This window comes from Salpingoeca rosetta (assembly GCF_000188695.1).
Source record: "Salpingoeca rosetta unplaced genomic scaffold supercont1.2, whole genome shotgun sequence".
In the NCBI taxonomy this organism is placed as follows: Eukaryota; class Choanoflagellata; order Craspedida; family Salpingoecidae; genus Salpingoeca; species Salpingoeca rosetta.
In genome coordinates, this window is record NW_004754932.1 from 800,296 (window position 1) to 815,641 (window position 15,346).

At 58.3% G+C, this 15,346-nt stretch overlaps 4 protein-coding genes across 4 annotated transcripts in view; 1 reads left to right on the forward strand and 3 right to left on the reverse strand.

Annotated features, from left to right (window-relative positions):
- PTSG_00752 (cysteine synthase) overlaps positions 1–1,010 on the forward strand; it is a gene marked incomplete at its 3' end in the record, with an annotated part of 2,731 nt that extends 1,721 nt beyond the window's left edge. Inside the window, exons 6-9 of the mRNA XM_004998161.1 lie at positions 146–210; positions 357–426; positions 688–763; positions 935–1,010. Coding sequence (XP_004998218.1) covers positions 146–210; positions 357–426; positions 688–763; positions 935–1,010 — 287 coding nt within the window. The remainder of the gene's footprint in view (positions 1–145; positions 211–356; positions 427–687; positions 764–934) is intronic.
- Positions 1,011–1,564: 554 nt separating this feature from the next.
- Positions 1,565–5,551, reverse strand: PTSG_00753 (TK protein kinase; the record flags this gene model as incomplete). Its single annotated transcript, XM_004998162.1, has 3 exons — positions 1,565–3,841; positions 4,094–5,147; positions 5,494–5,551. The coding sequence occupies 3 exons, from the start codon at positions 5,549–5,551 to the stop codon at positions 1,693–1,695; spliced, it is 3,261 nt and encodes a 1,086-aa protein (XP_004998219.1). The 3' UTR covers positions 1,565–1,692.
- Positions 5,552–6,000: 449 nt separating this feature from the next.
- On the reverse strand, positions 6,001–11,691 carry PTSG_00754 (uncharacterized protein; the record flags this gene model as incomplete). The annotated part of the gene is made up of 4 exons (XM_004998163.1): positions 6,001–9,788; positions 9,943–10,060; positions 10,083–10,925; positions 11,158–11,691. The coding sequence occupies 4 exons, from the start codon at positions 11,689–11,691 to the stop codon at positions 6,061–6,063; spliced, it is 5,223 nt and encodes a 1,740-aa protein (XP_004998220.1). The 3' UTR covers positions 6,001–6,060.
- Positions 11,692–11,853: 162 nt separating this feature from the next.
- Positions 11,854–15,346, reverse strand: part of PTSG_11638 (uncharacterized protein) — a 12,889-nt gene continuing 9,396 nt past the window's right edge. Inside the window, exons 25-34 of the mRNA XM_004998164.1 lie at positions 14,951–15,040; positions 14,474–14,701; positions 14,187–14,249; positions 13,861–13,949; positions 13,607–13,687; positions 13,328–13,451; positions 13,056–13,157; positions 12,765–12,853; positions 12,542–12,632; positions 11,854–12,307 (exon numbers count right to left, since the gene is read on the reverse strand). Coding sequence (XP_004998221.1) covers positions 12,011–12,307; positions 12,542–12,632; positions 12,765–12,853; positions 13,056–13,157; positions 13,328–13,451; positions 13,607–13,687; positions 13,861–13,949; positions 14,187–14,249; positions 14,474–14,701; positions 14,951–15,040 — 1,254 coding nt within the window. The 3' untranslated portion in view covers positions 11,854–12,010. The remainder of the gene's footprint in view (positions 12,308–12,541; positions 12,633–12,764; positions 12,854–13,055; positions 13,158–13,327; positions 13,452–13,606; positions 13,688–13,860; positions 13,950–14,186; positions 14,250–14,473; positions 14,702–14,950; positions 15,041–15,346) is intronic.

The window sequence follows — 15,346 nt, forward strand, 5'->3', positions numbered from 1 at the left end:
TGAGCACACTGCCGACACTCCGGCACACATACATTTGTTTACGTGTGCGTGTGTCCGCAGGACTGTTCCAGCCAACAAAGACCCATGTCACTTCTCCCTCACACACCGCATCACGCACATGCACATGCACACCATCGACAAACAGCTGGTACTGGTGGTACAATTGCAGGCTGTTCCATGTATCTCAAGGAGAAGAACCCCAATGTGAAGGTGAGGCATGCGCGCGCATGGGTGCTGTCGTTGTGTGTGTGTGTGTGTGTGTGTGTGTGTGTGTGTGTGTGTGTGTGTGTGTGTGTGTTGCGGTGCTCTTCGCACCCTAACCCACAAGTGTGTGCACATGTGCATGCGTGTTCTAGGTTGTGCTCCTCGATCCTCCTGGCTCCGGACTTGGAAGCTACCTCAAGAAGGTGGACACACACGAAGCGTGTAGTGTGCACATTGGCTGAGATGGTGCCCGCTCCAAACTATTTGCACCCCTGCCGCCTTGCATGTGTGTCCAACCGTCATTTCACACACACACGCACGCACACACACACACACACACACACACACACACACACACACACACACACACACACACACACACACACACACGCACGCACGCACTCACTCACTCACTCACTCACTCACTCACTCACTCACTCACACACACACACACGCGTCCATTTCCTTGTTTGCCAACACCAGGGCCTGGCCATACAGTGGTGACGGTGCTGTGTGACACAGGCGACCGGTATCTCAGCACCCTCTACAACGAGAAATGGTGTGTTGCTTGCGTATCCACGACCCTCCGCTGCGTGAGCTTGTCCTCAACACGGCCATTCCAGTGCCACTCACTCACACACTCACTCTCACACTCAATCACATACGCAAACACACACACACTCACTCACTCACTCACTCACACACACACACACACACACGCACGCATCAGGTTGGAGGAGAAGAAGTTGACGCCTTTGGAGAAAGATGTGAAGGATCAAACGCTTTCGTTCATCGCAACAGAATAGGGGTCAGCGGTGTAACAGAAGTAAACCACGCCTCGCTCGCCCATTATCACACACACACACACATACACCCATGAGCGAGGTGGTTGGCATGTAACAGCGTGAAGCTACACCAAAACACTGGCGGCAAGTAAGTAACGGCCCAACAACAACGCAGACCGATGGGCAAGGTAACTTCGACGCTTTGAACGAAGGGCGGTGTCAACAGAACAAAACCGAACGCAGTGTCAAATATCTCAATGATCCAACGTAGCCATGCAAGTGCGAGAATGCAAGAAAACACCAGGACAGTCAAACAGTAGGTCTCGCGCATTTAACGGAATCAACCAGGCAACGGTACGAAGCCCTGCCGGGAAACAACGGAACAAATGCGCGCTCGTCACGTCGCAATGCTATGACACATGTCAGACAACATCGGCATCACAAACACAACAACATCGGCATCACAAACAGAACAACATCAGCATCACAAGATCACAAACACGACATCAACACTCAAAACGCCAGCCATGAATCTTTGCAAGCAGAAAATCCTGCACACGTGCGACAAAAGCATGCGTGCGGCGCGGTGAGGTGGCTTCCAACACCAGGAGGACGCCGGAATGAAAGCCAGACTCAAGTCAACAGCCCTCCTTCCTGAGCCTGTCCCTCAGCGCCGTTGCTAGCTCGTCACACAACACAACCTCTACTTGTTGTCGTCAACTTGCTCGTAAAGCTGGTCGTCCTCCATGAGAGGGGCGCGTGGTGGGAGTGGCGGTGCACCCTGCTGCTGGCCGCTTTGCACGCCTTGCTCGGGAGTGGCAGGAAGAGGCATCTCGTAGGCGGGCTGCTGAGCGAGAACAGCGCTGGTGTGTGTGGCGGCCGGCGGTGGTGGTGGTGGTGCCATGCCTCTGAATGGCGCTGCGGATCGAGGCTGGGAGTGGACAGCGGGGACCATGTGCTCGCCCGCTGTCGGCGCTTTCTTGGGTGGCAGTGGCGGTGGCACCCCAGGCAGTGGCGGGCGGGCAGCTGGTGGTGGCGCGCTTGGCGTGTGTGGAACCACCAGCACCTGTGGACCAACTTGCGTCACTGTCTCGTACAGGCCCGCGTCTTCCACCAACTGCACATTCACAGGCGGAGCCAGTGGTGGTGGATCGGTGGCGTGCGCTTGTGCGTGCGTGTCCTCATACAAACTCTCATACTGTAGCTGCAGTCCGTGTCCTTTAGCTTTCTGGGGCGCAACACCCGTTGCTGTGGCAGTGGTGGTAGCGGTGGCAGTGGCAGCGTTGTCTGCGAACGCCACATCCTCGTAGTTGCTATCAGCTGCAGGTGGCGGTGCAGTAGTTGTTGCTGTTGTTGTTGCTTTTGTTGTGGGCACGGCAGCGCTGGTCTGCACTTGTGTCTGCACAGGGCGACCGTAGTCAGGTGTCACGTCCAGTACAGGCACAGCCACAGCGGGTGAATGTGCATCAGTCTCAGTGGAAGCAGAGGCCTGTGTGTCGCCTTCCTTGCCGTCGCCGTTCTTGTCAGTCACGATGGCTTTGGGTGCTGCGTTATCGCTGTTGTTGCTGCTGTTGCTTTTGCTGCTGTTGACGGTGTTGGTGTTGTTGGTGTTGCTGGTGGTGGCGGCTGCATTGCTGGTGGTGGCGGCTGCATCGCTGGCGTCCTCGTTGCCAGCGCCCTCCGGGGCATCCAGATTGCATTCATCGTCCTTGTCCCGTTGGTCGTCATCTGCACACGCAATCTCGATGTATTCCTCATGTGTGAGCGACACCCGCACGTTGCCCTCTTGGCCATCATCCTCGCCCCCGTCATCGCTGTCCATGTGCTGTTTGTGCTGGTCATCATGACTGTCAGCGTCAGCGAGGCTGCCCCAGTCTGTTGGGCCCTCCTCCGCCTTCTCCGCCTGCTTCTCCTCCTGCTTCCCCTCTTTTTCTTGAAGCTGCTGCTGTTCCTGCGCTTTGGTGCCGGAGCTTGTGGTAGCTCCGGTGCTGCTGGTGCTGGTGCTGGTCCCATCGAGAGATGGTGTGGGTTGGCCTTTGCTTTGGTGTGATGCTTCTGCATCCTCCTCATCTTCCTCTGGAATCGGCGGGTGGCTTCTTGCTTCAACGAGATCGTTCTCCACAAACGCCAGCGTCTCCGGGGCAGTTGTGCCATCGCCTTCAAGCAGCGTCGTAGCCTCTGCTGTCGAGTGTGTTGTCTTCAGCTCCATCTCTTCCCCGCCTTGTTCGTCAAGCTTGTGGCCGTCGTGGGCCACCGTGCTGCCATCGCCACCGACATCAGCGCGGTCCACTGGATCGAAGAGTTCGTCATCTGTGGTTGGTCCGTATGTGTCTGCCCAGCGCCGCTTGGAGGACGTGCGCCCAGCAAGGTCGGCCAGGTTCGCTGCAGTTGCCTTGCTGGACCCGGAAATGACATACCCTTGGTTGCGGGTGGAGATGCGACGCAGGAAAGAGAACCGGCGCTTGCGGTCGCGCAGACTGGACTGCGGTGGGACACCGCCCACGTCGTCGCCAGCCTCGCTGCCATCGTCGTACGTGCTGGGCACACGCGCATAGCCCGTGGATGTGAGCGACTGCAGTGCCTGCTGCCACTGCTTGACAAGTGCGTGTGCGTGGGGCCGGTCGGAGGGGCTGGCGTTCCATGCGTGCAGCATCAGGTCATACACCTGTGAAGGGCAGTCACTTGGAAGGTCAAGGCGGTGGCCGTGCAGCATCTGCGAGTAAGCCTGCAGACCAGACACGCTGTCAAAGGGGGTGGTGCCCTGGGAGAACGCCTCCCAGCACAGCACGCCAAACGACCACACGTCCCCTTCTTTGCTCATACGTCCTTGCTCCACACACTCTGGCGCAACCCTGCAACACCATGTCCATGATGACAAGCGTGCATGTAATGAGCAAGTCAAGGTAAGTGAGGACGTGTCGTGTGGGCTGTGAGTGCGGTGTGTACACACTCACTCACCCACCCACACCCACACACATGCTCTCTCCCCCCCCCCCCCCTCCACGTGCCAGCGATACATTTGCAGTGACACACAACAAACGATGCATCATCGCACCCACCCATCCCCCTTCCCTCGGTGTTCACACCCATGTCACTGTTCTTACCATTTGATGCGGGGCGTTTCGGGAGGCTGCAGGAGCTCCGAGTCGCCGAGCTTGCCAGAGGAAGGACAAAACCCAGCAATGCGCGCCTTGTGCAGGTTGGCAGTCACATACACGGCATCCGCAGAAAGCGAGCCATGCACCACGTCGTTGGTGTGGAGGTACTCGATCGCCTGCGCAACCTGCACCAGGCACTTGATGAGCACGCCCACACGCTCCGCGCTGTCCTGCGTGGTGAGGTGCTGTTTCACGGCCACGCGAAGCGTGCCTCCGTTCGGATACGCATACAGCAACGACACGCCCTCGTCGCGCGTGAACGTGTAGCCGTAGAACTGCACGACAAACTTGGTGTCAAGCATCGTCATGAGCTGTGCCTCCAGCAGCAGTTGTTCCATGACCTTGTCATCCATGACGCGGCCTTGCTGTGCTCGCTTGACGTAGAGCGGCACCATATTCTCCACAAACGTTGCCCGCCACAGCTCGTGCGCCCCGCATTTGACGTCCAGAGACGCCACACGGATGCTGCGCGGGTCGCGTGCGAGCAGAGTCAGTTCGCCGGCGTTGCGGCACTGGCTGGAGCGGATGAGCGTGGACCCGTCCATGAGCGAGGAGAAGGTGTCGCGGGCAGACCTGCACAAACGCACCTCGCGCTTGCGACCGCCAGAGCCCTGGGCGGCTCTTCTGCGCCGGACAATCAGCACGGCAACATTCACCAGCATCAGGATCCCGAGCACAGCAGCGAGCGCAATCACGGCAGGATCAGCACCGCCAGCATCACCACCGTCACCGCCGCCACTGCCGCTGGCGTCACCATTGCCTGCAGGCTCGACTGTGACGCCTCTGAAGGTGAGGCCGCTCTCTGCGTTTGAAGGGGATGCCTGTGCAACGAGGTTCCCGGCCACGTAGGCCGTGACGTGCGAGCGGCCAGGGGCAGGGGAAAACACGACTTGGGCGCCCGGCTTCGTGCTCAGCGTCTGCGGCAGCTCAACGTGGTCCACGTCAAACAGCACGCACGCAGACGTGCCGGCGTCCAGCGTATCGTACACCACGCTGACATCTATTTGTCACGCGAACAAAAAATGAGGGAGGCAATGTGAGGTGCAGAAGGGTTGCAATGAACACGTCGTGCGGGCACAGCTAACGTAAGAAGCAATTATGCGGTCAGCGACGCGTTGACCGTGCACAAGATACATGGCGTAACACCAGCAGTAGAGGAGCAATGGCGAGGACAATCAACGACAACCACACACACTGCCAAAAAGAAACAGCGACGGTCACATCGTGTCACCTGTCCAACAAACAACACACGTCAAGCAATAAGCAGACACAACACGATCAAACACAGACGAAACACCAAACAACTAAACAACATCAATCACTGTCTTCATTTCACAAAGACGCACCCGTTGTGGCGTCGATGACAACTTGAGTCGGGAGATCACAGGCTTGTGCGAGGAGCATGGATGTGGCGGGCCCACTGGTACCCCAAAGCACCACCACCAACACCAACACAAAAGGCATCAGCGACGCCACCATGGTTGTCTGGTTGTGATTTGACTGGATCGATCAGCAGGACAACAACAAGAGGACAACAAGAGGACAGGTCGTGGGTGGTTGGTGGGTGTTTTGCGCGTTGTCCTTCCACGCAGACGTTTATCGTAAATCTTCGACGAAAAATCAAGCCAAGAAAGCGAACAAAGGTGGCAGAGAGACAAAAAAGAAGAGAGGAATAAATGGCCAACCATCACACGCACTCACGCACAAACACACACACTTACACACACACACCAAGCACACACACGCACACACACGCAAACACACACACAACACACACACACCAAGCACGCACACAACACACACGCACACACACACACACCCACGCACACAACACACACGCACACACACACACTCACGCAAGCACACACACACACCAACACAGCATGCATCATGTCATGGCAACAGCCACTGGCTCAGAGCGGGACGTTGGAAAAGTCATGGGTGAGGATGGCCTTGTCACCCCACTTGGAGACAAAGAAGCGTCCATCTGGGGACATGCGGAAGGAGCCACCGCCCTGCGACTGGTCATGCCCGTACGACTGGAACGCCACCTCAAACGTGTCGGCATCAAACAGATGCAAGCCACCAAAGGTGATTCCAACCACATAGTCCATGCTCGGATGCAGATGCAGCGTGTTGGTGCGCCGCTTCACACTCCGCACCAGCTCGCCAGACAGGTTCCAGAACTTGATGTTCTGGTTCGAAGCGCGGGACACCAACAACTGCTGCTTTGGCAGCCACAGCACGGTCATGGGGCTTGATGCAGCCGACGTCTCGTATTCCAGCACATGCTTGCAGCGCGCGTAGGGTGTCGCCTCATCCAGCTTCCACAGCCACACGCCACTCTCCTCATCGCACGTCGCAAGCACAGTGCCTCCCTGTGGTGGAGTGCAAAACGCCACGCTCTGCACGTCATACTCGTGGCCGGCAAACGTGTTGATGGACGCGCACGCGTCCGGCGTGCCCTCCCCGTCAGCGTTGCCGGACAGCTGCCACAGCCGCGCTGAGCTGTCACCAGAGCCCGTCGCAAACTGGCGCACGTCCGGGTACTGCGGGTGCCACGCCACCGCGCACACCTCCCGCGTGTGGTGCGTTGTTGCCTTGCGATCATTCACATGCCCAAACACAACCTTGCACGACGGCAGTGCCACCACACACATGGACCCGTACTCGTTTGCCACCACGCACATGTCGCTGTTTGGCGAGAAGAACACGCGGTACACGCGGTCGTCAGTGCTGTTGCCGTGCGAGAACACGTCAGCGTGCACCTCCCCCGTCGTTGTGTCCACAATAAACATGTTCGCGGACCTGAACCGCCCACCCACAATGAACCGCCCGTCAGCGCTCATGTCATGCAGCGACACCTTCTCTGTTGCCGCCGACACGTCAAACGTCTTGACCTGCTCCATCGTCGCTGCGTCCAGCAGGTCGATGGTCGTGGAAGCACCGGCAACCGTGAACACAGCGCGCCTGTCGCCGTCTCCACCAAGCGACGCAATGCGGGGCGCGGCGTAGAACGAGAGCGGCTCTTGGTCACGATCCGTTGCGTTGGGGTCCGTGTTGACGTGCTCCACACTGAACACCGACACGTAGGAGAAGTTGGTGCCGGCGGAAGCCACCAGCATGCCGTCGGGGGAGGTGTCCTGCGCCCCGGTCATGGTTGGCCGCATCGCTTGCAGATACGTCATCGTCTCAATGTCGTACAGCGCCATGCTCTCGTCAAACAGCGCAATCGCTGCCACGGACCCGCCCTTCATCAGCGTGAGTCCAAATGGAATCGTACTCAGCTTTGTGTTGGCCGCCTCAGTGCCGTCGGCCTTCACCTTGATGAAGTGGGAGCCCGAAATCGCCACTGCATCCAGTGAGTCCGGCAGCAGGCACAGCCGCTTGATGGCCGAGCCTTTCTTGCCCTCCGCTGGCTCGGGTTTGTAGCGCGCAACCTCCACCAGCGTTCCTTGCACGGGTGCCGTGGCGGCTGCAACCTGCTCTCGTGTCGTTGGGGCGCCTTGTAACTCAAACCACACAATGTCTCCGCCCTGCGTCCCTGCAACGAGCGTGTTGTTGCGGACCTGCGCGCAGAACAGCTTTTCGCTGCACGTCGCCTCCCACACGCGCGTCTTCAGGTCGTCAGCCGACTGCAGGAACACCTTGGTTGGCGTGGACTCTGCAGTCGACACAGCCACCACCATGGTGTCGTCATCGGTCATACGCAGCTCGCGGAAGTATGTGCTCGGCTCCAGCATGTCGATTGTCTCCACAAGCTCGCGCGTGCTCAAGTCCCACAGGTGCACCTGCTGGGCGCACGCCGTCACCACCACCCCGCTTGGCAGCTGCACAATCTTTGAGATGCCCCTCCATTTCCCAGGCATCTTCACCCGCAGCACAGGCGTTGCTGTCAGCGTCTCCCACGCCCTCAGCTCGCCAGACTCGCCACCGGCCAAGACCCACTTGCCGTCGCGCGTAAACCTAACCGCCGAAACAACCCGGCTCAGGCCCTTGAGCAGGGCCACGCGCGGATCAAGCTGCTGTGGCTTGTTGTAGCGGCGCACGCGCGGTAACCTCGTGCCAGCAGTTGCATACACGGCTTGCGCAGCCCGGCAGACGCCCGTGTGGTCAGGGTACAGCGTTGCACGCGTCACAACGGCGTGTGGGGTGACGCCAAAGATGTGCGCATTTGCGCCAACAAACCGCGTCCACGTGGGTACCTCGTGTGTCTTGAGCAAACTCTCGGGCGCGTTGCTCTGCTGTAGGGTCTGGAAATCTGCCGTCAGCTCGTGCACCATCCCCGCTGTTGCCTTGGCCTCAATGAACTCGAGGTCGCACAGGGTTGTCGCGCACTCCTCCCACCGCTGCGCATGCATGAGGTGGAACGGCAGCACGGCCACCTTGCGCGCGTTGACCACAACACCGGAGCGCGGGTCATCGAGCCGACCAGCCAGCACCGTCTTCATGGAGGCCACTTTGCGATCGCGCAGAGCACTCGCGTCGTCCGTCTTGTCGTGCAGGTGGCGGCCGTGCTCCCACTTGCCGCTGAAGTAGTCTGCAAGCTCGCCGTGCCGCTGTACTGCCTGGGCTGCGGTGGTGGAAGTGGAGGCAGTGGTGGTGGACGAGGAGGCAGTGGCAGTGTTGCCATCACCAGCACCATCACCGTTACCGTCGCTATCATCACCCGTGTCATCACCAGCACCACTACGCGAGTTGAAGCCAAGGTAGCGTCGCTCCGCTGCCTCGCGGTGCTGTCGATGATACCATGCGCGGACAGTGACGCCGCCCTCAGCGCCACGCTCCACCAACGCGCCCTCCAGATCAGACACGATGCGTGCCCAGATGAGCGGGGGAACGCGGCGGACGGGCGGCACCCACCACTCGTAAATCTCGTCCAGGACGGTGTCGTTGCAGGACAGCAGATCCTCCATCTCATTGTCGCTCAGCCCGCCGCGCGAGGCAGAGAGGTACCCGAGCGCTGCCCGCACCGTTTCCTTGCCGTGTCGCGTCTCCAGCTCATCAAACACCTTCTCCATCAAGCCCTCCACCGTCTTGGGGAAGAAGTCGGGTGCAATTGCGTCTGCGTGGGTCCAGCGAAGCGCAAAGAACTGCGTGCAGATGCGGAGGTACAGCGGTGTGGGGCAGGACTCGTAGGCGCCCAGCACAACGCTGCGCTGTGCGGGGGTGAGGGACCGCTTGGCATCGGCCAGCCACGTGCTCAGGATGCCGTCTGCGTCATCTTTGCTGATCTTGGCCACGTGCTGCTGGTTCATGTCTGGCAGCGTGGCTTTGAGCACCTCCCAGCATCCGCCCACATCCGGCAAACTGGAGACGACGATGGCGCAGTTTGGCGGCAGCGATGCGAGCGGCAGCCACTCCAGGTTGCGGCCCTGGTCCTCGTCTGAGAGCTGGTCAAGCGAGTCCAGCACGAGCACCAACGGTTTGTCAGCCGTGCCAAGCTTGAGGGCGGCCTGGAACTGCTTGGTCAGCTTCTCAAAGTCGGCTGCTGGTGATGCTGCTGGCTCCTTGCCTTTCACTGCGCGGTGGATGTGGCGGTACACGTTTGCCATCAGGGTGCGGGCAGCGCCGCTCTCCCGCGACGTGCCCAGGAACCGCGACACCACAACGGCAGCTGGTTGGGCTTCCTTGATGGTACCTATGGCGCGAGCGTATGTGGCGTGTGTGTGTGCGTGTGTGCGTGTGAGCATGTGATGAAACAGAGGAAAGCAGAGCGCATCCCACAATGAGGACACGCATGAAGGCAAGCACAACAAGAGACATTCGCATGCACACAACACACATACGCACACCTGCGATGTGTGCCATTAGCGAGGTCTTGCACTGCCAGACGGGCCACAGATGGCAAACGGAGCTGCGTCTCTTGCCACTCGTGATGCGCTGTGCACGTATGCAGGGCAGCATCAGCGTCTTGCTGCGTGGCTGCTGTGACACGACCACGACGCCGCAGGTTGCCGAACATGGCGTGCGCCGCCGCCTCCTCCACCACCGTGTCGCTCTCAAACGCGTGCTCGCGCGCAACACGCTCAATGTCCGCGGCCAGCGTGTCGCAGAAGGCGTCGGCGAAGGTGCGCATGTACTCTGCGTGGTCGGTGTGAGCGAGGTCGATGCCTGGTCCCCATGGGATGGACATGGTCTTGATGCGACATGGTGACAACGCAGCCGGCACCGCTTCTGCACGCGATCGCTCCAGCAGCTGCTGCGCCTCCTCGTCCACCTCGCCACCAGCCATGTCGATGAACAGCTTAGCCGTGTCTGGGTCCAACGCAACGTCGATGCCCTCCAGGCGGCGGTCGAAGACGAAGCACGACTTGTCGCGCGCCTCTTTCGGCTGCACCTTGAACAGGCCGTTGTCAATCTCCTCCGCCGTCACGCTCTGCACGTACAGGGCGCGTCGCTCATCAGACAGCCCAGGAGCACCGGTTGCTGCCTGGCGCAGACACATCTGCAGCGTGGGGAAGATGTCGGACCACCACGCATCAGAGTGCTCCTTCTTCACGGGCTTGAGCTCGCGGGTCGGCGGCACGACGTTCTCATTCAGGACGAACCACTCGTCCATGTACTCCATGGCCTTGTTGAGTGCAGCTGAGGTCACAGCGGAGGCAGTTTGCTTGGCTTGCTTGGCTTGTTTGGCCATCTCGTCCTTCAGCAGCTTGAACTCCTCCTCGGGGATCTTGGCGGGAAAGGGGCGGAAGCCATACTTGTTGCCAAGGATGAGCACATAGCTGATGCCGCTCGATTCTTGCTGGCACCTCTTGATCTCCCGCATGCAGATCTATGAAACGAGTGAGTGTGGGAGGGGGAGGGATGTGGGGTGGTCAGTGTGCGCGTTGAAGCTCAGATTGAGAGTGGGAAGGGATTATCGGATTGCAAGCTGCAACCACCTCACACACACACTCATTCACACACACACACGCACGCACACACACACACACACAGACACACACACACACACGCGCGCGCGCGCACACACACACACACACACACACACACACACACACACACACCTCGCTGGTTTCGTGGGCGGCAGAGGCCTCAGAACGGATGCCCCAGCGCATCTCGGAGGACTGGTAAACTTGCACACGCAGGCGTTGTCCGAGGGACTTGAGGTACGGATACACGTCCTCGATCAAGACGTTGCGCTCCACCTCCGTGTCAGTGAAGGTGGAGGAGAGAAACAGGCGGATGGCCGGCTGTCGCGTGCCCAGCGCCTGGATCTCGCTGTCGGGAAGTGCGTCGCCTTCCAAAACACGCTTCAGTGTCTCACCTGGTCGCTCACAGGGATCCAGCTTGGCACGCGCAGCATCGTCCAAGCGCTGCTGCCATTGGTCGCGATCGAACCGCGCATCTTCCCACAACGATGACGAGTCGCTGCTTTGTTGCTGGGCTTGTGGGGCTGTTGTGGCTGTTGTGGCTGTTGTGGCTGTTGGGTTCTCCTGATTCCCACCACTGTTCTGCTTTGCTGGTGACATTGGCATTTGGCCATGCTGCCTTTGCTGCCTGACGTCTTCCATGACAGGCTTGCTCTGTTTGCACCCCATCTTCTCCGTTGTGGGTGTTGTGTTGTTCCGAGAGAGAGAGAGAGAGAGAGAGAGAGAGAGAGAGAGAGAGAGAGAGAGAATGTGTGAGGGGGGGGGGGGCAACACGGAATCTCTTCCGGTGTTGTGTGATTCTTCAAGCAAACGCGCACAACCACAACAAGATTGCGGTAGGCTTGAAATTTAATGTACATCTTCGGCTAATCATCGTTCACACAAGACCACGCCCACAACAAGTCGTACTTCACTTCATGTCGTGTCACTGCCGCGTCTTCACCACTCAACACGAGACAGCGCATGGCGCAAGCCAAGGACTTGCTGGTCATTGCTGGTGTGGGGCGATGGTGATGAGGCGAAGCTTGAACGAGTCGTGCAGTCGCATTTGCTGGTCAACAAGCAGAACAAAGGCCTCTTCCTCAAGGTGCGTCTGTGACGCGTGGGCGCGAATGCCAATGTACGTCTTCTCTTCCGGCTGCAACACAAACCGGTGATGCTTGAACTGGATGCGCTGTGGATGGGATGTGTACAAGGAAATCTCCACAGGCCGCTTGAACCGGTTCGTGTAGCCAATCCGTTTGTTCACGTGCTCATGTGCGCCTTCCAGCACAATCTCAAACGTCTGGTGGTGGTGGTGGTGGTGGTGACAGTTATGGCCGCCGTGGAGGCAGTTGGGGTGTGATGGCCGTATCGTGAAAACACAAAGACAGTCGTGCACGTTGTGTATGAGTGTGTGTGTGTGTGTGTGTGTGTGTGTGTGTGTGTGAAGACAGGGCGGACCGGCGACACTGGGGAAGGAGACAAAAAAAAAAAAAAACAATACGCGCACACGTACGCGACCACAACACGTGCATACCTTGGACACTGGTGGTGGTTGCACATCGAGGACGACTTGATATGAATAGACGATCCGTTTGAACTCCGTGTCAACCACATGCACAAGGTGTCTGAGGTGCGTGTGTGTGTGTGTGGGGGGGGGGTGGTGGTGAGCATGCCATCATGACAAAGCAAAGACATGAGCAAATGCAATACGTCGTAAGCAGAGTTGGGGGGGGGCACAAAGATGGGTGTTCACTAACTTTGAAGAGCCAATGGCCGTTGGATGCGCACGCATGCCAATCTCAGCCAGAGCGTTCCCGGCTAATGAGAACTGTGTCTTTGGCAGCACCTGACGTGGCAAATCAGCAATGCAACATGAGGACTTCCTGATCATGCAGTGTCTTGGCGCGTCATGCGAGCACACGCACATGTTAACACGCACATGTTAACACGCACATGTTAACACGCACGCACACACACACACACACAAACACACAATCACAGACACACAACATGCAAACACACACGCACACATACAAGCACATACAAACCTCGAGTTCGGACTCGTTTGCGGAGAAGACGCGTGCGTGCGAGATGGGCTGGCTTGGGCGAAACGTAAGGGTGGACGTGGCCACCTCCCCAAGATGCACAGTCTGCTCAAGTGAACCATCACATGCAACATGAGGCCAGCAGCTGGCGGGATTCGCGCGCGTTTGTAGACGCAAGCACAAATACAATGGAAGCCTCGCACCAGATACCAAACGCACAACCTCATTCGCACAACCACATCCGCACACACACAGCAAAGCACGCAGTTGCGAACCATGGTGTACGAGTCGACGGCATGCACAGCGACGCGCCACGTCATAAACGGCGACACGAAGAAGTCGTCTGTGTAGAGGAGAAGAAGAAACACCGACACATCCGGGGACGCGCCGCTCGAGCACCTGCACATGAGAGAGAGAGAGTGTGTGTGTGTGAGCGTGTGCGGCAGGGTTGAGATATCTAAGCATTGAACCCAACTCCTCCTCTACCATTCAATATCCCCAAGCTGTCGCGATTCCCGTGCAACAAACGTGCACAACGACCACAGCAAGCTCACTTGAGAACAATGTCGTTGACACCGTCCTGGTGATCAAGGTGCACGAGCACATCCGGGTCACTGCACAGCACCCCCGTTACCCTGTAATACAAGCGTTTGGAAGTGCGTGTGCGTGCATGCGTGCGTGTGTGTGTGTGATGCCCAGATTGTGAGGCGATGCATCTGCTCATGAATTCACGTCCCCACAGTTGCCTACAAGCACGCCCACACGCACACACTGCACGCTTGGTTTCAAAAGCGCAAAGAGCACTGACTCGGCGAGATGGGGAGGAAGACGAAGGCGGTGGCGGAAAATGGTGGATTGGGCGCTGTACAGGTCGATGTGATGATCAACCGCAGGCTCCTGTCCACACACACACACACACACACACACACACACACACACACACACACACACACACACACCACACATTGCATGAGGAATACACATTTGCACAAGCAGAGACAGACACACACACACGCGCGCGCGCGCGCACGCACATGTACACACGCACACACACGCATGCACATACGCACACATACACATACGCACACACTCACACACGCACACAAGCACACACACACGCAAGCGGCATCTCACCTGTGGGTGCACCACGACATCCGCTGATCCAAAATCAACGCCGTCCAAAGACTCGAATTTGAGCTGTCGAGGCACAAACACACATATGCGCAGCAGAGGCAAACAAGAGGAGGGGGGCACGTGGTGTGGTGACACACAAATAAGCAGTCCGCACACATTCAAACACGATGGGCTCTCGTCAAGTGAAGCAGGGCAAACAGAAAGCGGAGCGCACAACACAGCAGACCAGCATTTGTCAGCTGCAAAACAGACAAGCGATGGGCAGTTGAGGGGCGTAGTTGTGTCACCTTTTCGTGGATGGGAGGGGTGTGCCGGGTGCTTGCTGGCACCTGATGTGAGGAAGGGCCACGAAGGGTCACAGGTGGCAGCGCCGTGTGCGGGAGCGAATATTTCAAGGGCACGACGAGTTCCTCCAGAGGCCGCAGCATGACCAGTGGGCCATCACGTGTTGGGTTGAACATGTTTGGTTCGACGGGCCGGTCAAGCCCGCGCGACTGCAGCAGCGCCTTCCACTCCTGCAACATAGAAGCAACCAGCATTGCAGGCACAGACGGTGTGTTGTTGCGTTGGTTGGCAGTGTGAAACCGAGATGAACACGCATGTGTTCACGTGAATGGACGAGTGCACGCGCGAGTGTTGCCAAGAGTGTACGAGCACATGTGCATGTTGGGGGAAGGCGCATGCGCATATGTATGCAAACGAATGCAACACCGACGCGTCTCGTTCACGAGCATGTGCACGCCTGTGCATGTGCATTGACGGACGTGGTGGTTTGTGACGGCTTGCAGGTGCTGCGATGACGATTGCACAAGCACGCGTAGACACTGATCGTGGCTTGGGTTTTGGATGCGATACTGATCACCAGAACGGAATTGGGAGAGAGCGGGGGGGGGGGATGTTTGCCAAATCGGTGAGGCCATATGTGAGCACCCAGCAGCTCAGAGGTTTGTGTGTGTGTGTGTGTGTGTGTGTGTGTGTGTGTGTGTGTGTGTGTGTGTGTGTGTGTGGTGTGTGTGTGTGTGTGGGACTAACACTCCGGCGACATAGTAATCATGTCTAATACTGACTGTAATCCGCTGGTCTAAGTCCTGAATAGACCGAGTTTACCTTTGCGGCACTCCCGCAGTATATTGGGGGTTCTGTAAGCCTAGACACGGAGC